General features: G+C 34.3%; 1 protein-coding gene across 1 annotated transcript in view; it reads left to right on the forward strand.

Moving 5' to 3' along the window:
• The window catches only part of LOC132699407 (acid sphingomyelinase-like phosphodiesterase 3a), a 232527-nt gene that overhangs the window by 194218 nt on the left and 10569 nt on the right, over positions 1 to 27740 (forward strand). Inside the window, exons 5-7 of the mRNA XM_060666085.1 lie at positions 2394 to 2551; positions 14262 to 14457; positions 23860 to 23972. Coding sequence (XP_060522068.1) covers positions 2394 to 2551; positions 14262 to 14457; positions 23860 to 23972 — 467 coding nt within the window. The remainder of the gene's footprint in view (positions 1 to 2393; positions 2552 to 14261; positions 14458 to 23859; positions 23973 to 27740) is intronic.

Consider the following 27740-nt stretch of genomic DNA (forward strand, 5'->3'; position numbering starts at 1 on the left):
CAACCCTCCACGAGGCACATAAGCTTGTAAGAGATGGCGGCTCTGATCCGACATCGATATCCATCTTTTTTTCCCGATTTTCGTCTGTTTTTTGGACCTTGCTATGAAACACGATAAGTGTCCCAAGTTTGAAAGTTTGAAGCAATCACAGCTTTGCCCCATGGCGGAACCTATTGAAAATGGGGGGCTGGGGGTCGGGAAGTATTCTAAAAAAATAAAAAATTGCGCGTGTAAGGGTCTACAAAAAACATCATTTTTCAAAAACTGTTTACGAAACCAAAAAAATTCTTGAAACAGACGAAGCAGAAGATACGGCTCATAAACTTTTATTCGCGAAAATTTTTCAAAAATATATAGGGTGCATTTTTTCGAATATATACAGGGTTTCAAATTGTAGGCAAAAATCTAAAAGACCTAGAAAATTGTTTTTTCACAGAGTAAATTATTATCCGCAAATCAAAAATCGTAAAAAATATGGCTAATTGGTTCAAACAGTGTCATAGGCCGCATCAAGAGCTACAATTTTTGTAGTTACAGTTTTCGTGGATCACATACGCTGCTCGGGATATTTGAAAAAATTTGAAAAATTATTACGGCGCACTGCATGGTTTCAGAAAAAACTTATTTTCAAGACACGCGGAAAATCCCTCTACTTCGATCACATACAGGGTGTGTCCTGTGTGGTCACAAAATCTAAAATATCTTAAAAATTTCTGTTTTTGTGGCTAAATTGTTGCCGATAAATGAAAAACCGTTAAAGATGGGATAATTTAATTTGAACAGTATCGTAAACAGTAAAGAGTTACAGGTTTCGTCAATTATACAGCGCGGGAGATATTTGAAAAAATATCATTCGACAACGCTCTTATTTGTGCAAATTTTGATATTTACCGATGGTTGTTGTAACTTTCAAGTTCGACGAGATGTCAAGAACATTTTATACAGGGTACATGCACAATTAAAACACATCGATTTTACTAAAGTTCCATAGTGGTCCGCAGGAGCATGATAGAAAAACGATGCGTCCCTTTACCACACGAAACAGCGAAGTTCTTTGCTTATATAATAAAAAGCTGCTTTGCGCTACGCGCCACGAACTTGCTGATGATTGAACGATGTTTCGAAAGCAATCATGTTAATTCAGAGTTTGCTTCAGCAAGTGTTTCAGTACGCTTTCTTTATTTATTAAGAAAGTAGTGTAATCCGCAAACAACGCCAGGCAATCATTCAAAAGGGCTTCAGGAAGGTCGTTGATATATATGAAAAAGAGAGTAAGTCTCATTGCTGAGCCCTAGAGAACCCCATTTATCACTGGTAATATTCTCGAGGTTTTATTGTTATAAACAACGTATTGTTCCTTTTCAGCCAGAAATGACCCAACTATTCTTCGGCTGAAGATATCAAAATTGTAATATTCTTTTTTAATAGAGTGCAGTGGTCCACAAAGTGGATCCCTTTAGCAATATTGTAGAATGTAGCAATCATAAAGTTGCCTTCTTCTTGTCCTTTTACTATAGTTTGGTCCTAGCAGAGTCGGTTGATTTACCCTCCCTTAATCCATATCAGTAATTTCCCCACCTATATGTATGGGAAAATTTGTTGATATTTTTAAAAATTTAGGTACATTCTCTCCTTGAGAAATGATTGAAAATCTTCAAAACTTTTGAACAAAATTATTTTTACTGATGTTCGACTCCGCCAGGTATGTTCAACGCTAGTTTTTGAAGAGACTTTGACGTGCTAGACATCATACTGTCAGCAATATATGTGACATCAGGATATACGACCACGACCCCTGATATAAATTTTCTTGGCCAGGAATTATTTTAATGAAAATGAATTGATAACTAAATATTTACACTTAACAGAAACCATTTCGTAAATAAGTTAAGGAAAATCCTGTACAGCTACGAAGTAAACAATGGAGATCACGTTCAATTTGTAAATAATTATTATTTTGCGTTCCTGAAGACAATAAATATGAAGAAAACATTAAAAATGATTGTTGTTATCTTTACGGTGATAGTTGGAAGATAAACCATCAAACAATTTTTTTATTAAAAGTTTTTTCCTAGCCCTTTTGATAAATTCTGTTATGTGGGTGTCAAAATATAAATGGGAACCCTAAACAGTAGGTCTTCAAATTAAAAAAAAAACCATTTCTAAACTAGATAGAGTAAAATCGACGATTTATGGCAAATATTTAATGGTAAAAACTTCATTACCAACCAATGTTATTATCAATCATTTTGTAAATAACTAATCATAAAGTTACGACTTCCTTGTTCCTTCCTTCCTGTTTGTACCCGTCATAAAAAAATATCGGAAATATAACTCATCTGTCTGCTTTCGATATTATATATAAAAAATATAATTATTAAAAATTGTTTCAGGCGGTTATTACGAAATCGAACGGAAGTCACACAAACTTCAAATCGTGGTCCTGAATACAAACCTGATGAAACGCCCCGAGGAAAAGGACGAGGACGCTATGAGGCAGTGGGACTGGCTCGAGAATGTGCTGGAAAAATTCAAAAGAAGTGGATTAACGGTGAGTAATAACATTATATTGTCGGCCATTGTTATCTCACGTATACGGTTCCGTTCGCCCTTTGTGGAGAATTTAATTTATTACTTGTGTACTTCGTTAAAACCGAAGTTACTTTAATTGTTAAACTAGTTCTTGTTCTCCGGTCCGTTCTACTTTCCGAAACAAAAAACTAAATGAAATAGCTGAAATTGAAAGCCTTTTAACAAGAAGCGCCATCTAGCTTGGTGGCCTAGAGTGGCAGAAATATAACAAGCACGTGAGTCGTTATTATCAGGAACGCGATAAATCGTTAATTAAAGGAAAGGATTTTCTTGTAATAATACGATGTTCCAACCAATGAAAATTTCCATTTTATAAAAGAAATATTTTTTTCATTGCCACCCTGTTGTTTGAAAACCAGGTACAGATTTTTTTTTTATTTTAACAAGCCGCGTACAACAGTCGACCAAGCAAGATCAAATGTTGTTCCCCATAGAGATTGAAGACATTACTTTGTCTAATATAAAGTCATATAAAGCAAAAGTAGTCTTTGAAGTTGCAAGTGTAGACCACGATAAGTTTAAAGCATTATTTAGTCAGAAAATATAAAACACAATCGAATCATTTCAAGATATAATAAATGTCCTTTTTACATGTATGTAAAAGTTATCCGATGCCATGAAAGCAATAAGTGTATAACCAAGGAGCTATTGGAATTAATTTTAAAAAAGGAAAAAAATATTTTAGAAAACAAGGTAACAAACAATATTAAAACTTTTAAAAATCAATACTTTGGAAAAAAATGGTGCGATAAACAATCAAATGGCTGATCTGGTACAAACTGGCCATAATCTCCAATTTAATTAAATTTATTGTAATAATTCAATATTTTTGGATCTGTGTGTTGAACAGGAAAAATTGTATTGTAACTGCAACCACATTAGATCAAAATTTAAAATTCTAACTCTCCAAAAATAAATGAACGCAAACAGACCTGTTACTGCTCCACAAAATTTTAAACGATCAATCGATTATCAAAGATTAACCTACGAATACCAAGGCAGAACGCAAAAGACAGGGTTCTATTTGATGTCCACCACTACCGACCAACATAGGGCAGATCACTAGATTTGAAAATAAATTTAATTTTCATAACTGCTTTCTTGATGTCGATATTTTTGTTACTCCCACTTAACCTGTTAAATGCAGGGTGAAAAAATATTTTCTAGGACATAATACGACATAGAACACCCTAATTAAAATGTAAACTTATACTAGTCTTTATATTATTATATCACTGTGCTGATGAGTGCCACAATTTAGATTTATTAGTTAACCTATCTTTCTAATATACAACGGGGATGCTTTTATTAGTACTTTGTACTGTACGTGGTTGCGTAGACAATTTAGGTAGGTTACCTAAATTCTCAATAAGTAAATAAACAAATAATAATTCCCTCTCTCTCTCTCTCTCTCTCTTATATATTGATTCACGGATGGAAAAATGTGATGACACTATATTCCGGGATATCATCCGTTCGCTCGTTGAACTCCGACTGGAATCCTGCAGACGTTTCGCCAAAATCTCATTTGGCATCTTCAATGCTCGCGCTCCGAAAAAAGTGTTCGTACTTAATAGTACTCCATGCGGAAAAACCATTAAACATTGTAGTAAATAGTGTGACGCCGAAAAGCAACAGAATATTTTAATCTAAAAATTAATATGGTTTATGTTCCTTTTTCCCGCTTCCCTAACGGCACATTGACGTTGTCATTTCGCTCGCCCCACTAATCCAATCTGTTTAATAAAAAAAATACCCTGCGATATTAGAACTCACTTTTGTTCCGTCCCTCCTCATTTGCGCTCTGCTTTGTCAAACCGATTAAGGCGAACGTCAAAATTGTGAACGATCCGCAAAGAAACGCAAGTAAACAATATGAGGGACCCCGTTTAAAACGACTTCCCGGGTTTGAAGTAAAAATTAAGCCTTATCGGTTTTTCTTTTGTACGATGAATATAAAAATAACTTTGACGTGCCCCGAAAAACAATAATACGCGCCGTCTTTTGTCCTTTTGTCAGTAATTGATCTCCAGGTTGTTGAATTTCTCGCTGTGTTGAATCAGTGTTGTTTAGAGACGTCATCTAACTAGAAGTTATATCTGGACCTAGTAAAGACTGATCACTACACAGAGAAATTTTTCCCTGAGCTGAATTAAATCATTTTAGCAAATTAATTACAAGAATAAAATTACGTTCACAGTAGTTAAGCTTTTGTTCAGACAAAATTGATTATATTTTTACTTTAATTGTCTTAACTAAAATATTTAATTCAACAATGCACAATTTTGTGAATTATATTCGTATCAGGCCAATAAAATGTTGCTGAAATTTTCTACAAACCGAAATTAACAAAATATGTATTATATTCTTCATTCCCTAAATTAAACAATTCCTAACATGACATACGTTTAGTATTAAATGAAGTATAAAAATTATTGCTTGGAATAAAGCAAATTAACATTTATTTGCCTGCAATTAAATCTCTAATTGCCATAATTCCCTGGAGCATAATCTTTTTGACGCCTGTAACCATTTTTTTTTACATTCCGACGGAAACAGGAGCCGACAGGCTGCCGGACTCACATCGCCATTTGTATTGCGGCCATGTTATAGGCTGGTTGTGAATGTGGATAATAGATAAATTAGTATTTGAATGGGGAGGGGAACGTCTTGTTCTGGTATTGCAAAGAATGTAAAATAAAATTATTTGATACTTATTAAAAATTACAAACCTAATATTGCTGAGTCTAGAGAACCTATTGTTCTTCAAATAAGAAGAAAATAATTTTAAATTATGGGTTATTTTAGACATCTGCTCAGATAGAAGAAGCTATAACTGCAAAAAAAGAGAAAATAAGAAAATATGACAACTCTTTACCATTGTAGAAGCTCCCACAGTTACTAAGGTTGCACTGTACATTGCTCTTACTCTTGCAGATTGCTCTCTGTATATTGTAGGTTTTAGATCATCGTGTACCACAACTTTTTATAAAGAATGTTTTTTTTTAATAGGCAATACAAAAGTTGCCCATATTTTTCCGAAATTGTAAAATTACATCGGAGATAGAAGGACCTCTGAAGAAGCTCGCCACTCGTGCTAGCGAAACGTTAGGAAGTAATTCCAACCAACGACGGCCTTTAAACCCGAATCAAGATAATAGCTCATCAACGGGCCGCGAAAGCCTTAACCAATTTATCAAAACTCTATTAGTTGTTTTGACTGTATCTATTTTAGGCGTTTAGTGATAAAATCGATCAATAGAAAAACTAACATAAAAGTTAGATTCAAAAATTTACACGCGTTGTTGAGAATTCGCGAATCCAATCGCCCGTGATATCCGATAGTACGGAGTAGAAACAGAAAAAAAAACGTCCCCATAAAATCTTATTTATGACCAGTAAACCATAGCCTGCGCATAACCATTAAAAAGTTATCTCATTTCCTACGGCTAAACTCTATAAATTCTTGTATAAAACATGCAACAATCTGCATTAAGGAAGTTACATAGGGCACATATACCGAACTTCCGCAGGAAATCCTTTCCGCAAACGGATCAATAAGGATCCCCGCTATGACAGATTGCGTATCGACGAGCTAATATCGTTTTTTGCCCTTGCTCGGAAGGACATTAAAACTTGCAAGAGCGAAGCAAATGGCTGGTATTAAACGGAAAAGAAGGACCCGTGCCAAAATTCGCAACTTCGAAAGATTTATTAATATGGATGGATGTTTACCTAAACTATTCGACTCCCACACACATGTAAGGGTTGAAATAAGGTCGACGTCACAGATATGTAGCGGGAATAAACGTCTACTATAACGTCCATGAAACTCAATAATAACTCATTATATAATTCAAAACTGGACTTAACCTGACGACACCAGGGAGAAAGCATTCGACAGAGATTGCTTTATATAAACTAACACAGGTTAAGGAAGTTGTCAGGGCAGTATTAGCAATGTCAGAATTGCATGAGGTTGCTAATGGGGCCCCCAAGAATCAATATTTGGCTTCCTCCTTGGAGTTGTTTCTTAAACTCTCCAAAACCGACCTATTATGCTAATGGAGTTAGAGCTATAAAGAAAGTCCAAAGAAGGACCACAGTCTACCGTCGTTAAGAGACAAAAATTGCCAAACTTATTAAATGCTTGATGGAGTCATCAAAAATTATTAGTTGTCATTGCAAGTGTGACCTATTCCAGTTTTCTGAAAATAATGAGAGTTTTCTAAAGAAAACCAAAAAAGCGATTAACATTTATATTCTGAATAATAACTGGAGTCTTCAGAATGGGGAACCTGTTTTTACTAACAATAATAGTAATAAAATAATAATAATAATAGTACGTAAAAATAAATTATAATATAATAAGTATAATAACTATCAACCTAAATAGAACAAGTTTCGCTAAACTCCACTTTTGTCTGCCGCACTTATTACTAAGCACTAAGCACCATTGCGGACAGCAAACAAAAGCATTCTTAATTCTTTGTCCTTTGTACAAGCATTAACTGTCACAAAACAACCCCCCGAACTTAAGCGACTGTAGCCAAATTCTTTAAGCCTCATTTGCATGCCTGATAATTTTCCATTTATTCAAATTTCCCGGCCGAAATTTTCCCAACAGTAATTAAATCACCAGGAAAATTAAATAAAACAGCGAATAGGTTGAGCATTCTCGTCGAGTACGAAATGTTTTCGAATATCGGATAAATATTCTTGGCAGGTTTTTTAGAATTTTAGAACTTCTCATTATGCGAATATTTTCGTAGGTCTCAAAAACTCTTAAGGCAAATATAAAGAAAATCATAAATAATATACGTTTATTAGATAATTTTTAGCGTTTTGAGGTACAGAATGGTAGGCCTAGACCGTCGTGAAGAATAAAACTTATTTTATCTATCTATATAATGAGTCCAAGATGAGGAGGGCCACTGAGATATTTTGGAGTAAATGGAGTGTGAAAATATTTCCGTTCATAATTTATTAATTTTTGTTTAGTCTTTAAAATCATCTAAAAACACTGAATTTTCAATGTTATTATTGTGAAATACCTATGAAAATTATATAGTATAAAGTTTTGGTTAGTTTTGGTTAGTTTTATGATGTTGCGGTATACCGCAAGGATCTGTACTTGAACCACTCCTATTCTCTATTCAGATAAATTATGACGCTAACTACACAAGAAAAAATAACAAATTTTGTGAAATAATTTCACGGTAGCCTATAAAACACCTCACACTACACTTAGAGAGCCATTTTATTTTTCAATTACACATGTGTTGTAACAAATTAACTTTAACTTTTGCTACATTTTTGAAGCCAAATCCGTAAATGGAACTTACTTACAAACTTTACAATTCAGACGTTTGTATAATGCTCTGGTTCAACAGCACTTATCTTATGGCATTCTTGAAATGCCGATTGTCATTTGAGAAATATCATTAAAATTTGATATTCCAAATAATATACAAAAAAAATTCAGTTACTCCTCTTTTCCGACTTCTCCATATCTCCTTATACTGCTGAAAGAAATATACAACAAAACTAGATCTCGCTGGAAACATCATTATAACATGGTTAATAGGGGAGAGATCATTTATCCCAGGCTACGTTCAAAAACAATCGGTTAACGCATGCGTATCTATTTTGTACCACGGCACTGAAGAAATTTGAAACAGCCGTTCTAAATTTGATAGTTGATAGTGGTAGATAAATGTTCAGCGAGCTAAGTAATTTCAAAAATTTAAATTTAAAATAAGTTCTAATCCTCTCCTGGACATGTGGTTAGTGAATGTTTTTGATGTTGTGCATTTTCTTTAGTTTTTCTTACATCTACAGCTTTAGTTCCCAAAATGGTCGTACCTCAAGATGTTTGTAATCCATAAGCTGAAAAATTATCTATATTGGCTTGACTTCACCTATCAATGTAGGCAGTTAATTAAGAAACTCGGCGATTGGTACTTGTAAAAACTTACAAGTAGACCTCGTTTGATTTGGGCGCAGATGATCTCTTAACGAAAATTTGCTTAAACCGAAAAAAATCCACTCACAACCGCCATTGGTATAGTTCTCGTGATTTCTAAATCTTTATCGATTACTTGCAGCTGCGTTTATTAAAGTTGAGTACATACAGGGTTCAATTGTATCTAAAAATTAAAGAAATACCATTTGTCCGAAGATTGTAGCTTCGGAAGATACGGGCTCTGTAAAATGGATTTGAGATAAATAAATTATTTAATCAAAATTAAATTAGAACAAAAAATCATTAAATAACTGTAAAAATCTGAACACTGTTTTAATTTAATTGCGTTAAATGGATTTTCAGCAAGTAAAAGTCACTTCAGTCCAACTTATTTATCGATTTCTCAAATAAGAGTACTTTTCATGCCAAATTTTTAACCCAAGAAATTAACGGAACGTTTATAGATACTGTACATTTTATTCCATTCTATTCCAGCCGTCTGAACATGTTAGGACCCGCACATTAGTGCTTAATGTCGTTAAAGACAGAATTTGAATCTAAGTATAAAATAGACAAGTTCTGGCACGTCGCATTTCTCTTTATCTCTCTCGTTAATAAAACACAGAAGGATAAAGATTTCATGGGCAGCTTCAAGACGGCCGACTTAATTTGAAGCGAGTCCCGACCATTTGGCCGTCTGACTTTTTCGATTTTTATGTTTTATTAAATTTACGGCATGCGTTGTGTCACTGCCAAATCGTCGAGGCACTTTTATCGCGAAAATTAATTGTCTTGGTACCGATGTTTTCATCCTCCGTTGAAGATTTCAGTTGGTTTTCAATTTAGTTTTTATTGGAAATTAAAAATACCTTTTCCCGGGGAAAACCGATGCCCGACATATTTTCCCTCATAATTGTATGATATTAAATTTCGAGTTACATCAAGAGGAATTAAATTCTTTTGAGCTCGGGAATCACCAATTTGATTTCCTTAAAATTTAATTAACGAAACTTTTTTTTGAATATTAAATTCTCCGAGGTATGCCGAAAAAATGCTATGAACATTGACGGGATTAAAGAAAATAAACCTGGTGAAATAAGATCAGATAAAAATACACAATATTCTAAAATACGTCCAAGGATACATTCGATGACAGACATTAATTCATAGAAACCAAAATTACCAAAAAGAAAGTGATATTTTCAATGTCTTCCTGGTTAGATCAGATCAGAGCATATGAAATGGAATAGTTGAAATATATGTATTTATTCATTTTAACAGTGATTCAAAATGAAAGGAAAAACTAGAAAATTGAGGATATTACACCATAAAGCGAAAGTTACCTTTTACAATTTTTTTCAAAAATTCGAAAATTCCTATTCCCATCACTATAATTGTGACAGTTTCATCTTCTTCTCTGATTGTCTATTCATATTATATTGAACCGTCTTTGATGTGAATGAGTTCTCCAATTAATTTATTCCCGTCCCTCGATTTTGCCCTCCAGAATTAACGGTATAGTCTGATTTGTACCCATTTGAAATGACGCATTTGTTATATATCTTCGGTTAATACATTCCAAACAACGATGACAACAAAGTTTTGGAAAAATGGGTATCGATCTTTATTCATTTTTTACACTTAAACGCAAAGCTTATTATCTAGCTTTATTGATTATGCTGTCAGGAAAAACCATTGGTTTGTCAACTGGTTGAAAATTATTTCGAAACGTTTTAAATAATTCAAAGAAAAAGATATATGAGATAATGAGAACTCTCCAACTGATAATTTTATATATATATATATATATATATATATATATATATATATATATATATATATATATATATATATATATATATATATATATATATATATAGCGTAATGATATCATTACTTCACTGTTCCAATAGCGCTTCACATTTTTTTATCAGAATTCCAATCTGACTGGAGCCAACATCCAATGTCTTGGATTGCGATTATGATTCAAGGATGTTTGCTTATGTTGGATATCATAAATTTTGTTAAATTTATATTGATATTTAATACCAATTTTTCACTTAAACAGCTTAGTCGATTACTGTGCATCAATGCAGTATTGCTTGCATATGTAAGATTGCATATTAGCACACTTTTTACTCCCAGCTCTTGTTCTTCGCAGCTTTCTTCAAGTATAGCTTTTTTTTTGTAAAAAGTTAAGTTAAAAGTTATAAACCAAATGTTTGAAGTCTAAAAACTACAGCTTAGAATCGCCTAATTCAAACATGTTTTTGCAGCTTTTACCAACCTATAGCAGAAGCACTTTTAGAAATGTATTTTTATATTGTTTTTCTTTTAACCTGCACTCCCTATATATTACCCCGGATAATAATCTACTGTAAATTTAGGGGAGGTAACCCACGGTAATATTTTCTGCATATTTTTCCGCTATACAAATGCACCGCGCATAGATAACATCTCACCGGGTAAATTGCCTGTATCAAAATTTCAGCCAGGGTTATTAACGACGAGTATCACCCACGCGGCAATAAAAATGTGTGTCTCCATTTTTTTGTTATGACCATTTACATTGTTTTTATAAAACGTTGAAAATTTCGTTATTTGTTATTAGCAACCAACGAAATTGTACATCCGGAATCTCGCTATAGTGTCTTTTTTGCATACCAATTTCAGGAAGCTGGTTTTAAAACGCAACTATTAATTTTGATGTCAGCAACGCCTTATTTGCCTGAAACGAAAAAAATTTTTTTTTTCACAAAATATTAACATCGGCTCATCGGCTGTCGTCTGTGGGTAACTACTTTCCAGAACATCAATCAAAATTATACGCATTTTTGGATAACTGGAGGACAACAAGTTTAAATTCAACTAACATTTTTTTATAATGGTAACTATCAATTGTTCGTAAAACGTTGTCGTTACTCTTATAAAACCTCTACAAGACCTAACTGGAGAATATAAAGGACTAACCAATTGAAAAGTGTTAGTGAACAAATGTCAAATGTCAATTATGAACTGATAACCTCACTTTTCAATTGTTGGTTATTTAATTTGAAAGAAGTGTGCTTAGTTTTTTAAAATATCTTGATGAAGATTTGAAGCTTTTTAAAATTGTGCAAAATTTGGGTCCAACTTTTGATAAAGATTATTTATGACATAAAAAACGATGTTGAGTTTTATTGGATAGTAACCCTGACCCTTCAAAAAAACTATTGGCGCATTGATTGCTAAAAACTTTTGAATTTGAATTTACGATCTCAGCCCTGAATCCGATGAAATTAAATTTATCGAACCGAACGATATGGAAGACGATTTTTTTATATGTTTTTTCCAGATAAAGACTGATATTGGCTTTCCTAAGGGAGAACGATGATATTTTATTCAGATCACAGACTCCTTTGCCGGTGGCTGCTTGATATTAAATGAACGGAAATGTGCCGGTGTCAGAGGGCCTAAGTGACGACCCTTTTATGTTTCCCAGCACACCAAAACTACATTAGAATATTTTTGCTTTGCAATCTGGCAAGTCCGTATGTTTAACGTCAACGGCAATTTCTAAAAGAGAGAAAGGGAAAACATTGACTGTTTATTTTTTATTGCGAATCCGCTTTTGACATGTTATATAAAAAAAATGATGGGGAATGGTGATGTTCTATAGAAAAACTTAATACCTAGCTTCTACAGTTGAGAAATGTGCATACAAGCATGTATTAAAGTGGGGAAAGGTCTTTGGTAAGGCAAGGGCAAAAATTACCACCACTTATCGAATTGTTTATTTTTCAATTTTTGTATTACGGTAGATCGCTTAATTTTCTAGAAAACTATACCTTACGCATCAGAATTTTTTATTTGCGCCCTTATGTAAAATGTTCAGTAAGTGTTTAAAACTTTGTCTAAACAAATTTCCATTATTAAAATCTTTACTTTACTTACTAATACTTTTTTTGACCTTCGTCGTAGAAGTTCCCAAACAACGAACACATCAATTTTGAAGTTTTAAAACCGTCTTTATAAAAATTTTCAATCACGTGTGTCTCGTCCAGTTTTCTTCAAGTGCCTTCCATGAAAATTGGCAAAAGTGAAGTGCCACAGATGGATCTCGATATCAACGCAAAGTCCGTGTAACATGAAAATATGTGTAATTTGTTCCTCTAACCAGACAAGAAAATAGACGATAAACCTATTAGGGATAAAAAAAAACGAAAAAAACTTTAATACGACGCAATAAACATATACCGGCAACCGTAATTTTCCACCCAAGAGGATTTTACTAGCAATAAGAAAGATTGACTTTGCAATACATGCAGTAAAAACATCAGCGAAAGGTTCTCTCGGATGTGGCCGTAGTTTTGTAAGTGCATCCTTTCTTTGTCTTTCACGTACTCTTTTACTGTCTGTTTTATTGTTATGGCTTGGCATTGCCTTTGCTCTAGAGCATGTTTCGCGGCAATAAAAACCCATAACCGCCGTTGTCTTGCGTATGTCTTCCTTTTAAGAACGACATATAAAACTAAGCAAACGCGAGTTTTAACACTAAAATTTTATTTATAATACCGAGGATATCCTGTATCCGAAATCCTCGATTTTCACATACGATTTGGCACCGTTGCTTTCGACATAACATTAATAATAACTTGCAACATAAAAATAAACTCCTCGTCAAAATAATCGATCTATTTAATATGCAAAATCAATTTTGATGGTTTATATTTTTTTCTTAAAAAAAAAAGTGTTTGTTTAATAAACACAAAATTTATTGAATCCATTTATTTATTTATTATATATAAGTGGAAAGCGTTGAATTTTGAGTACATTTGAAATTCTGCAATGAGGCCTGCGATAAAAACGATGAAGGGTACTGGATAGCTAAAATAATAAAATCTAAGGTAGCGTTATATGGGTATCTGTTGTATCAAATCTTAAACCAAAACTAAATAAGTAAATAAGTTTAATTCGCCTTATATCTGCATAAATAACCTCACGAAAAGAGTTCCAAGAGAGGACTATCGTCACATCTGTCGTTGAGACAAATGGATATTGATTACAATGTTTTGTGAACCGCATATCCTGATCCAAAACCGTTTCAAGATGTTTCAATGTTTCTTGACATTCTATTGGTTCGCCCTGCATCACTGCATCATTGAAAGTTCATTTGGATGGAGTTGCAAGTGATGTTTTTTTTTTAGAAAGTTTGTATCAATTTCCAAGAGTGCTTTTGTTGGGTTTGCTTTGCTTTGTTGTTCTGTCGAGAGTATGGCCTCTTCACTGACATTGAACAAACTGTTTATTTTTTTTAAATTACTTATTCTACTTTCAACTGTTAAAAAGAATTGAGCTCAGAAAAATGTTCCTTCTTCTTCGACGCATATTTCAGTTTCAGTTGAGCTCTGAAGCAGCCAAGTTTTGTAAATAGTATTACGGTAGCCTGTGCAAGGTGCTTTGAAAAATTTTAGTATTGTGTTTTACCTTAGAATGCCAAAAAATAATATTTGACACTTAATTCGTAATGTTTGATTAAACAAAATTGGACCAGTTTAGAACTAAAAAATAACTTAATTCCAACAAAAAATGTGCATTAAATTACAAATGTTATTTCGACGTAAAAGGTATTTTGGACGGACGGAAAAAGGTTCAATTAATAAAAGAAATTCGTTTTTTTACGAAAAATGTTCTCGTTCTAATCTATCAAATTCTTGAATTTCAGGTATACTTAGTGGGTCACATTCCCCCGGGCCGCGATGAAAGGCACAAAGGTCCCACGCAACAGAGCCATTTCATGTATACGAATCACCACAACACGAGATATTTAAAGATTGTGCGGCAGTATTCGTCAATAATTGTTGGCCAGTTTTTCGGCCACTGGCATTCAGACACCTTCAGGGTTATGTACGACAATAACAGTAAGTAAAGTGACACTTAAGAACTGTACACCCTTGTAAAATCTTTGTTTAAGGTTGGATTTGGATAAGTTTTTTTGTTGTATAGGTCTCTGAAAAATGCACTAAAATCTTGTTTTGCTTAATGCGCCAGGAATACTTAGAAACGAACTACAGCAATTTTTATAATGTTTCAATACATCGTTGTAAAATCGTTGATTACGGTTTTATTTTTTTTACTCCCGTCTAAAATACCTAATTACACTTCTATCCAGCGTGCGGGAAGCGTCACTTCACCACGTCAGTTTCGTTTCGCACGAATCCGAGACACTTCGGACATTATCTCTCCACCACCACACGTCTCTTTTTCAAAGAAGCTTCTCCTATAACGTTTTACTTCAGAAAAAAAAAAGATAAGACAAGAAATATTCAGCCAACAAGCAAATTGCAAGTGATTTTCGTGTAAGTTCAGTCCTAAAATTTTCTATCCAATTTTAAATTTTTATATACACGTTTACATTTTCTTTTTTTGCTATAGTTATCTCATGCGAACTAATAATTTTAAAATAGTTGCTATATATTGTTTTATAGAGGTTGAATTTGGAACAATTTTAATTGCTTTCATCTCCTTTTTTGCAATTGATATTGTTTATTGCTATTTTATTGCTTTGAAAATTGAACATTGCAAAATATTATTATTATTATTATATTAATAGGATGTTTTCGGAGATATTTCCCACGCCTTGAATCTTGACGTTTGTCAATTCTGACGATCATGTCAGTGAATGTATTCGTGTTGTCTTGCGAAAATGCACCCAAAAACAAAAGGACGTAGTATATTACGCAACAAGTGCGGTAAACGGCATTTGACTCACGAGTTTACTTGACAGGAGCGGAGCGAGTGTTCAAGATACGAGTGACTTAAAAATGTTTTTCTACTCCTGTCAAATAAACTCGTAAGTCAAATACCGTTAACCGCACTTGTTGCATGATATACTATATACATTATATCCTTGGAATACTTGAAAAACTGAATGTCCCTTAAAAAGTCTCTTTTATCATTATTTTTCAAAATTGTATAATTAACATTTATAAGACCCTAAAATCACACATAAAGTAATCGTTATTTACAAGGTTTACAATACTATTTTTATTAAAACATTAAAAACTTTGGTCATAGATCTAGTTACTTTCAGATAGTCCTGAACACAAATCTGTTGTCATTTTCAATTTAAAAAAATCTTCAAAAGTATTTTTCTATTTTCCGCTTCAAAAAACTGTATCCGTTAGCCATCAGTTTAGTCGATGCTATACGAAAAGAATGATCAAAATTGAGCTATAAATAAACATTCTACAGTTGTTATGCTTAAGCGAACTTCATGGAAATTAGTATAGTTAGGTTTTATGTAGTGGTCAATAAGAATTCGTTGACATTTTATTCTTAAAAAAATCCGTAATAGCCCGTCTCTACATTTGACATCAAAAATTAGTCCCAGTTTAGTTTTAGTTTTAGTTTTAGTGCGTAAAAAAATTATCAATATCAAACCGTAATCAAAGATTTTACAACGATATACAGCCTTAAGCGGGGCATACACTATATTTTAAACACCCTAAGTACTTCTAATAAGAAAAACAAGAAGTCGTTGTCAATTTTTTTTTAATCCCTAATAGTACTTCTCTCTGTTTTGAAACAATCGATCCATAAACAAATATTTCACAAAGGTGTATAGTTCTTAAGTGGGACACACTATATATAAACAGGAGTATATATTTGCCTTTTTTAAGTGTATTTTTAAATTTCAAATGGACCATTATTAATAAAATATAAAATATCATATCGGAAAAAGAAAGAGTGACAACTATTACACGTCAGCTCAACAACAGTAAGCACCACTATAGGACATATTGTTTTTCTGAAGGTATATTGCATGCAAATCAACTTGAATTGAAAATAACCCAAACAAAAAGTTCCTCGCATCTCCTAATCTTGCAGCTCGCTTATCATTTGGAGACCATTATTGGGCAGCTCAAATTCTCATTTGAACTTTGGTACTTTTAAGAGAATCGACTCAATCACGCACCTAGCTTTTAAAGAGAAAAGTAAATGGTTGATCACTGTTCCATAAAAAAATCCTAATCATATTCGCTATCTGCTGATTAATCTGCATACTGCATTGTTACAACTTAGTCTAATACCAAAACGTAATATTCAGTTTTTTCCATAATTTCTCAATAATCCTTGTCCTATCTATATTGGTTGCCGGAGGAAAAGTGATATTTCGTTTATTATAGGTTTATCTTTATTAAGGGTAATTATTTGTAAGGTGAGAGGAAAAACTATTGTTAGTTTATTGGTTCACTTTAACAACAACACCCACCTGTTTCTCTGCATCCATTCATAATTATATAGAGGTCGGGAACAGCAACATCGGATTCTATCAAAATAAAATGAACGAATCGGGAAGTAGTTTCCATTTTTCCGAATAATTTCCAATTTTCATGCAAATGGCGACAATTCAAAAAAACGTATTGAAATTTTGCAGTGGAAACTTTTAATTTCCGCAGAACAGAACTGATCGAATTACGTCTGCCCTTGTTTAACATATTTATTGGACGAGGGAGTCGGAGTTTTTCAAATGGGAAAAGGTCGGGTCGCGTCAAACCGTCAACTGCTATTCAATTGATCTGGTGACCCAAAGTATGGTTCACAGTACGTTTTACAGCAATAGAAGATTAGATTTCGATCAATTTGATTTGCGGTTTCCGGTTTACGTCCACCTCATTGTCTAGAATGTTTAAAATAACCAGCACTACTTATTATTCTCTAGAACGATATTGATTATCTTTCTCATTCTGGATCCTCAATTACATCTTTCGTAAATCACATTTCAACTATTATGTGTTTGGCCCATCTGACATTAAGGTTTTTATTACATTACGCATAGTGCAGCAGAGTGCTATCAGTAGCAGTTAAGTAGGGAAAATTGAAATTAAAATATCCAATTAACAGCTTTTCTGTTTACCTTGAACTGGCTTAAGAACATAATAAATTATTATGGGCTAAGCTTTCAGAATGAACCAACAGCCAACACCACATGTCAAATCCCCTATCAAAACCAGGGGAGTTGTTATCGCCTATGTGGAGTCACTTGGCTTGACGAAGGTCTGAGCTTTCTGTTTAAGAGGAGATACTGTCGTTGTCGATGTACCTACAAAGAACTGAAGCATGGACTGCCCACGAAAACAATATTAACGCGTTCTGGTTGGACTTACTGAATACTAAAAGCGTGAACAAATATATGGAGCTCCAACTGATATCAAGAAAACAGAAATACCTCTGCCCGGGGATACTAATGTCGAGACTGTTGGTTTCAGTTTTGCAATGTATATATGTTCAAAGCTATAATCTCATAATACATGCGAGCGGCCTTTTAGATATGGATATAATAACAATTCTGGAACAGACTTAAAGAAAGAGTACACAGCACTTGACAAGAGATACGACAGAGGAACCTCAAGGGAAGGTATCATTTCCTTTTATTAAGAACGTCACAGACAGGATCGGTAAACATTTAGAACGACACAACGTTCGGGTCGTCTTTAAACCAACGACTACAATCAGACAAAGCCTCAGGTCTGCCAAGGATACAAGGGACGCCTTTTCTTCACCAGGGATATACCGCATTCCGTGTTCCTGTGGCTCGGTATATATAGGTACCACAAAGAGAAGCATTGAAACTAGACTAACGGAACATAAAAGAAACTGCCGACTTGGACACACGGAAAAATCAGCAGTGGCAGAACATGCTTTTGACAAAGGTGACCATCGTATCATGTTCAAAGACACGCAGGTACTGGACAAAACACCACATTTTTATCCACGTCTTTTCAGAGAAGCTATTGAAATTCAAAAACATCAGAATAATTTCAATAGAAAAGAAGAAGGTCTCAATATCAGTAAAACATGGACTCAGGTCATCAACAAAACAACGTGTTTACCCAGACAAGTTCAACCCAAGCCCGCCACCGAGGTCACGCCCACTACAGCGCGCTTAAATACGGCAGATCTTCCAGTCAACAAACCAGTCATCGGAGAGCAGTACGGAAGAACACTTCGACCGTTACCGCATCGCCGCTCTTGAAAATGTCTTCCGCAGTTGTAGACGAAACGTCGAATTTAATCTCGGGACCACGGCTCAAAAGCCCGGAAATATTTAGTAATGTAGTTTCTGGCCGTGAAAGCCTAACATCTTTGATTCACCAAATTATTTGGCAAATGTACTATATATTCATCAAATATCATTATTTCAATAAGTTTTGAAATGAACGTGAAGTTGTTGAACTTAAAACAAACACAACCGATCTAATATTAATAAAATATTATAAAAAAATATTATAAAATGCAACTAAAGCTAGCTTTCCATTACACAAAAGACTCTTCTTTTTACAGCTACATTTTGAGCTAGAACTTATCTTTTTGCAGTTTTAGTGCGTATAGCCTTGTCCTCCATTTGTTGAATTTGCAGAGCCTGTTTCTCTTACCGAAATTTCTTGAGCTAAAATCTCATCCAGGGATATTAACTTTTCTTTGTAAATTTCAAATTGATTACGAGTGAAAAGCTGCTTCATTTTTAATTTTTTCATTTTTACTTTTTACAAAATTTCTGGATGCCTCCTGCGCCGGTTTCCGCTGAGTCGAACTTACTGACCTCTCGCCAATCATTCTGTTGGCTTCTTCAGAGCTTGACTGCAACTGGCTCGCACTTTACTCTGTGCCTGCTTATATATTGTTTGAGGGGAGCGGAGTTAAATGAGGGGTATAAACACCGTCTCGGATGACTGATTCCCATATTGGTGACAGATAAAGACCTGAGTCGTGGTTAAGATTCTTAGGTTGTTTATAGATTTCTCTAGACTCTCGGATTTTTCGTTGGTAGAAGAATTGATTACATGCAAGAATTTCAGTTTTATCGTGATTGTGTGCAATAGCCGATGAGTTTATTTGTCTTAGTCGTAAGGCTCTTTTGTGTTCTTCATTTTTCATTTCATTTCATTTTTCTTTGCTAATTTATGAAAGTCTTAATCCTCTATTCAAAAAACAATGGCTAGCACATGTCGGTGAACCCACCGCGGCTGACGACGGATTAGGGAAACTTTGTTTCGAAATTCACAACATTCTTGAAGTAGTACGTCCTCTTTTGTAGCTATTCTTTTTGAATTAACAGGCTCGTGCTACTTACTCAGCACTTGAGATGAAGGCGCAATGTTCGAGTTGAATACGTGCTGGGTTGTAGATCAGTCGCCATTTCAGATAAGGACGTCCTGGGTTGCGGATTAGTTAATACGTGAGGTGAAATTGGACTGGCCCAAAATGCTATTTTGCTCATCCATTTCACTTACATCTGAAACATGGTCATCAATAGGTATTATCAATAATAACGTATGCTTTTAGCTTGTCCTAGCTTTCAATATTTGTAATTTACTCTTTGGGGAGAGATGGCGATGCTCTGTCTTTTTTTAGTTTACTTCATATAGACTGTGGCGTAAGTTGCGTTTTTGGCGAATCGTACAAACGACAACCCTTCTGACCATTTATTTCAATTGCTAACGTGCATCGACGCAGCTGACATATTTTGTAGATCCTGATTGGCTCTTTCTACTGAGCTTTGCGTGTGGCTGTGATGAGGGATTCTGTGCACTATTTTAATAGCTTTCCACATAGTGCATAGTTCAGATATGATAGCAGCTATATTAAAAAAATCAAGAAAGTGATATGCTACTTCTTCCGTTCTATTGGTTCTTAATGGTCGTGTCTGGACAAACCTGGTCAAGTAATCTTGGTAAATCATAAATTCATAATCATCATCGCTGTGTGATGCCTATCAAATCGACTTGACATCTAGAGTTTAACTGGTTTCACAATAATACTCTTTCTAGGCGCACTTTGTTTCATTTGTGATTGTTTACACAAAGTTAAATAGAGCATTATGACTTCACAAGTATATTTTTGTAATTAACTTGCAATTCTTTAAGCATTAGTGTTCTTCCTCCATGACCTGTTCGTATGTGACTTTTGGAAAGTATATTAAACAACTCTTCGTTTGTAACATAATACTGGATATTCGTTTCTCCTGGTTTTAATGGCACAATTAACTTTTGTTTATCACTGTTCATCACATCGAGTACAAATTATATTACTATATAAGACTAGCGAAAAGCCAACACGAAAACGATGCGAAAAAAATGCACAAAAACCTTTTGGAACCTGTGGTGAATATTATATGTGTTTGTCGACATACACCGATGAAGGACCGAAGTTATAATAAAAGCAATAATTGTTCGGTCTTTCACCAATTCATTTGGTGTCTATTGATATTAACCCATGTATGGCAACAATCACTAATTTCGGTCTTTCACAGTAACATATGTTAGAATCCAGGCGTGATGTCAGAGAAATAAGTGAAAGGCCCAAATTATGTATAATACATTCTATCGCAACATTCAGCCGCTTCCCATCCATAAACGCGTGTATGCGGTTGGCGGTAGATTTTCAACGAGGTTTCCACAAATTTTATGAATGACTTGTTGCGTTTCCTTTTATAACGTGATTGGTTACGACCGTGACGAATAAAGGGAACATCGAGCGTTGTTTTGGGTCTCCTGCATACATTTAGAGTCTGCGAATTACTTTCGTAATTTATCAACTGCATTCAATTTGTGCGTGTTGCATGCCGGATTTTATGAATACTATCAAAGGCCGTATCAATTAATCACGGATTCCGGCTTTGGGGGGTTCCTTTATATCTAGAATCCCGCGTGCCGTTGCCAGAACTGCAGCGAAATGAAATTCCTAATTAGGCCCAATTGTCGAAATTATTGTTCAATATTTGCAAAATTGTCGGGGATAAATGCAATTTGACTTGGGATTTCATTATTTTCCTACTGCCGTGCTTGATGTGAGTTCATTGTGGACTACCTTCTCTACTTCCAGAAACATGGCGGAAACTGATATTTTACTTACGGTTTTATTTCAAAAGAAAGAAAAATATCTGAAGGGATTTCAAAAATTTCTCAGATCTCAGGAAAATTCTTTTACTACTAAAAAAGATGCAAAATTTTTTCCTACATATAAGTTTTCACTTTATCTTCACATCTTGTGTTTGCTCACCAAAACTTTCACAAAAAGTATTTCTGCCTTGCACTGACAAACCGTTATTCGGCAGGTCACGTATTTATAGTAAAATTACCTGCGCACAATATTTTGCGGTGATATTTTTAAGAAATCCCACGTAATAACCTGTTACCGCGAATTGTTAATCTAAGTGGAAACGCAATCCCTGATAACAGTTGTTCGAACGAATCAACTTTAAAACTTTGGAAGCTCGCCATCTGCCGTCCTTTCCGGTAATCTTCGTACACCGTCTGGCGAAACAAGTCCGACGGAAAACGCGTTTCCCCGGACCACCCCGCCCCTCCCGCGCCGCCCCCGTGCAATAACGTCCGTTAAAACTTTCCCTTAAATCCTTGAGGATTGCTTACAAGTTTAAACGGTCTTAATACCTACTAAACCAAATCCAGAGACTTAACGTCGCGATAGACTAGTTTAAGTTTCGGCATATTTAATAACTTCGATCGACTCAGCGTAGTCTACGCAATGTCAAATGGAACAGCAAAGTGAAATTTGAATTATGAACCCTGGATGTCGATATTAATTATTTTCATTTTGTTTATTGGACCCCAATAATGCCGAACAATCAAATTTTTTTGAAAAACATCATTTAGTTTGTGATCAGTTATTATTTCTAAGAAAGTAAAAAAGTTTTCAGTGCACTGAAAATGTATTGAAAGGATTCTGAAAGCTCACTATCAGGACATATGATCTTTGAAAATCTACTCAGAATTTGTATCTAGGACTTCAAGAAAGTAGAATTTTGTAATACTCAAGAATACTCAATTTTATAATAAAATTTGAGAGCAGCATTTCCAGGTAAATTTTAAGAAACTTGAGGAAAACTGATACCTACGAGATTAGCGCCAAAATTTCCCGGCCTGACATAGATGCAGCTCCAGTATCACGATAAAACTTTGTCTTCTTTTAAATATGTATCTTAGTAGCACCTAAAATTATTAAAGAAAGGTTGGATGGTGTGTACGGCCAAAGTTCTCCTTGGTATTCTATAGTGAAAGAATGGGCAAAACGTTTTCGAATGGGGCAGGAGTCCCTTGAAGATGATTCAAGAACTGATCGACCAGTGGAAGTCATAACGGAAGATATTGTTGCGATTGGGGAAGAGTGACGACGTTTAAAGGTTAAGGAAATCTCAGAAATTACTAAACTTTTTAATACAAGTGTTCGTCGAATCCAGCATGATCATTTAGGTATGCATCAGGTTAGTGCACGATGGGTTCCTAAAAACCTTTCGGCTATTCAAAAACAACGCCGTGTCGAGTGTGCGCGGTCTTTTTTGGAACTATGTGGGTCAGAACCGAAGCCTGTGATAGAGCCTATTGTGACGAGAGATGAAACTATGGTTCTCTATTATGACCCTCTATCGAAAAAAGAATCAATGGAGCGGCGTCGCAAGGGTGAAACACCTCCAAGAAAATTCAGAGTCCGCCAATCAACAAAAAAGTTGATGGCCACGATCTTTTGGGATTGTGAAGGAATTCTTTTGATAGATTTTAAAGAAACTAATCACCACTGTCAATAGTGAATATTACGCAACATTATTACATAAATTGCGAGACTGCATACGTGTCGAGGAAAACTGACCAGAGGCGTGCGTCTTTTACACGATAATGCACTTGTCCATACTGCTGGTGTTGCACAAGCTGCCATTTTAGAGTGGGGGTTCCAACAAATAGATCATCCTCCCTAAAGTACAGCTATGGCTCCAGCGACTATTATTTGTAAAAGGACTTACGTGGACGGCGGTTTAACGACGAAGTTAAGGTTCAAGAGGCTGTTTTAGCTCATTTTGCAGACAAACCAAAAGAATATTTTTTTAAAGGTATTGAGTTGTTAATGAAAATATGTAACAAGTGTATTGAAGTTAAGGGGGATAATATTGAAAAATTATAAAAAATTGTTACTCTACTTTGTTTCTTTCATATTCAGGCCGGGAAATTTTGGCGCTGCCCTCGTACAACACCTTTTTTCCTTAATCGATATTGTTACGTTTTCCAATAAAGACTACAGATAGACTACAAGTGCACATGATTGTCTCTGCTTTATTTTATATCTGCTTTTTCCAGTTCTCTCTTGCTGTAGACAATGATGATTGTATATAGCAAATGACAATATAAAGTTTCCACTTGATATTCTTTTCAAAAATCAGTTACTTAATGTCAGACAAAAATGATAAATGTAAACAAAACTAACCAAAAAACATATAACCGCCATATTATCATGTTCTCTGATTTCAGAAAACCCTGTGTCCTGGGCAATGCTAGCGCCGTCAGTGACTCCGAAACGAACTCACGATGGCCCGAACAACCCCGGATTGAGACTATACAAATTCGATAAAGACACTGGACAAGTAAGTAGAATAACAATACCTATATTACCTAACCCACGAATAACAATAATTATAGGAATGCATCTCTACTAAACACAGAAATATAAAATGATGCACAACCAAATAAATATCACATGAATTTCTAGGCACTGCATATCTGAGGAAGCCCTTACAAAATGAGAAAATTTTTAATTAACAATTTTACGAAGGGTCCTGGTGAAAAAATTCATTTGCACAAGTAAATTTGTACGTTGAAGATACAGGGTGGTTTGAAAAAAAAACAATTAACTCAGTAAAAACAATATTATAGAGAATTACTTTTATAGTGGATGAAAATTGTATTTCGAGAGCTCTAATTTCTATGATGTGACCAACTTCAAATTTGACAATAACAAGTTCAATGATTCGAAAAATTAGGTCTCCATATGCTGCTCGGCTTTTTGAATAAAAATGATTGCCCTTCTAGAGAACTCTGACGTAGCGTTTCCAAGGAGTAATTTGTCGGATATACTCTCTTCTAATTTTTTCCAGGTTATCTGTGGTTCGAAACTGACTCTTTCAAATGTCTCCAGAAGCAAAAATCTATAGAAGTAAATGTTACTTCTCCACTAAATAAAGTCCTCCTTGAAAAGAAAAAGTCGTCTATATAATATGAAACGCGATTATTCACTCCTTCCAATGAATTTTTTTTGATTTTCGACAACGGCTTGCACACACTTATAACTGATTTTCTTCATTAAATTTTCGAATGGGATATTTTTCCTTGAAAATATTTTGGACAGATCCAGTATTTTTAAATTTGGTGACGACATTGCGTACAATAACGTGGCTAATAAGTTTATTTGGGTGCTTCTTATTAAAAATTTCGGCAGCCTACCGATGTGCCTTGTAATTGTTTTTTTGTAATTGTCACTGTAACCATCAGTATTAATATTTAAACAAACTAAAAAACTGAAAAATATTGTTTTTAACAAAACGTTCACATCTTCAAACAAAAATTATAATTTCCAACTTTTCACGGCCCGACAAAACGGCAATAAACTTTTTTAAATCCAAAAATACCTATTTTCAAATAACTCGAAAAGAAACAAGTTAAGCTAAGGCAACGCGGTTTCAACCTAAATGTAGCCGATTTGGTGCTTTTGTAAAATTAGAGCAAATTAGGTCTTCCGCAAAAAGCGTCCTCATAACTAAAAGATAAGAACTGGCGACCATCGCCATAATTATCATCTTACCAAGCTAGAAATTCGCTTTTAAATGGACCCCAGCTCTAATGTGTTGAATGAATATGAATTATTATTGCGATTTTAACAGTCATGTCCATATTGTAGCAGTAAATAACTTTCATTTTCTTAGAATAAAGACAATTAGAACTTGTGTGCTGCAAAATATCTCCCAGTCTGTTTTTTTTTCGGGTTTTAAATTATTTTCCTTATATTTCAGATTAGAAAGATATCTTTTGTTATAAAAGAGAAGTCAAATTTTGCATATTTTCTTTTAGGAAATAACACTTATTTTTAATTACGTCGAAAATCGCTCTCTAGTGGCAATTTACAAAAATATCGAAGAAAGAAAGTTACTGATCCTAAATGGATAGAGAAAAAAGTTTTTTTCAAAAGTTTTGTCTCTCTTTTAAAATGTACGTGCCTTTTAGCTCTCTTTAGTTCGTAAAAAAATCGGATAAAAACGTTTTTCTGAAATGATAACGGTTACGCTCTTTGGTGAACATTTTGAAAACTTGATAATAAGTTGCACTACATTCTCTTCACCACTTTTGCAATTATTTTTTTTAGTTTTTAAGATATTATTATTAATTTTAAGCACGGTCTTTTTTGAATTCACTCTGTATTCTTTTGCAAATTTATTTTCTTACCAAGTTCTCCCATTTATGATTTACGTGGTAGCTTTTCTCCCCAAACAATTTCTTTAATTATTTGTATGAATCATATCCGTTGGAATCACCTCTGTATGTCCTTCTGCCGTCCGGACCGGTGTAAGCCTGCCCCTGACAGCCCTGATGACTACGTATTACTTCAGGATACTCCAGCTCAAGTTCGTTATTATAAACGGGTTCACCCTTTGTCACGTTCGCTGAAACTGCTGACGATCTTCGATAAAATATTAAATTTACAATGCAGCAACAACTTTTATTTTATCCTTTTATATTTATAGTAATTTTCCTGGAGAATTCAATTTCTAAATTGCGCTACAAAGGACTTTCCAACACGGCGCCTTTAGTGTTTACGGCATGTTCCGAAGCTATAAAGGTGTTTCGCAGAGAACTTCAAACAGGATACCGATAACCAGAATTCCTATTTCCGTTTCCCGTAGCGAAATGGCGACTATATTTAAATGCGGCATCCTGCGGATTTCGATGTATTTACTTATCGCCTGAAACCGGGCGTATAAGAGATTCATAACCTGCGAAGTTTCTCGCAGTCTCACTCTAAAATCGCTTCCATGTTGCAATTAACCATCAAATTATCACATTCCATGTAATTGTCGGCATTTAGTATGATGGAAAAGTAAAACAACATAGTCGTTGAGTAACTTTATATTTTTCTTTTCTATTTACATTCGGTTGTTGTTATCCGCGCCAGCTGGTAGCAATCAATGTCACACATAGCAAAAATTATAGCCTAGGAAAAGCTTCTTCAAGTTCATTGTAATCTAGAAATTGAAATTTATCTCAGGAGGTAGAAGAGATTGAACATAAAGTTAAATACAAAAGTTGCTTGGATGCAGGATTTCAAATGGAACACCCTGTATATTAATACTTATTTAAAAGGACCTTCGAAAGGAGTTCAACGATGTATAAAGGTTATCTAAGGTATCTTGTTTGAAATTCTCTTTACGTATGAAAAAATATACTCTTGTCCTTTAAGTGGTATCAAACTTCCTGCAGTATAATATGCTATGTCCAGATAGACCAGTGACAGGCGAATTTAACGATATATAATATGTAGGGGGCTTATTTTCCAAATAAAATTGGTTTCAGAATACACCCCTAAAATAACTGCAGCGAATCTTAAAACATCATGTTGAATTTAGAATTTCAAACATGCAGCGTCGATTCTGTAATAATTGTTCTTGTAGTAGTCAATAATTTTATGACGTTTCCTTCATCCAGTATTAAGACCATAAATTATTTTGCTTTATTACTCTTTCTTCATAATTTTTACCCTGGAAGAGACAATTAATATTGTAGCATGTCATTTACTAAGCAATAAAAGTGAAGTTGTACTAGAAACTCAAAAACAACGTTAATAAATTTCCATTGAGGCAAACTCCTGCAAAAAAGACATACTACAAAATCTACCGTTACTTTAGGAGTGAGAAAAGCCTGAATTACAAAAATAAAATTCTGTTGTCTAAAAATTTTCACAAGCCTCTTTGGATCTCAATATTAAAAGATCAAGGCTGCAATCTTGCCTTGTGATAAATAAATGGAAACTCTACACGCTGGTGCAGAAACTTGAATAGTCCGATTTTAATGTCAGGTTACAGTACTACAATATTTTTATGGACTGAAATTTACAAGAAAATATTTTTGATGACATTATTTGGACTGACGAATCTACATTCGCTACTTCAGTTAAAATATTCAACTGAAAAAACACTCATTATTGAAGTCGAAAAAGCAAGAAAAAGGTTATTGAAATTAATAAGTCGGGTAGAATTTCAGTGAATTTTCGAAGGTGTTTTAAATTCCCGGCGGCGTTTTCAATTGCTACGCGATATTAAACCTTCATTTGACGATTCAGTACCAAATTTAAATTGGCACCAAAT

Source organism: Cylas formicarius, unplaced genomic scaffold (assembly GCF_029955315.1).
Source record: "Cylas formicarius isolate icCylForm1 unplaced genomic scaffold, icCylForm1.1 PGA_scaffold_3__17_contigs__length_32017465, whole genome shotgun sequence".
Classification (NCBI taxonomy): Eukaryota; Metazoa; Arthropoda; class Insecta; order Coleoptera; family Brentidae; genus Cylas; species Cylas formicarius.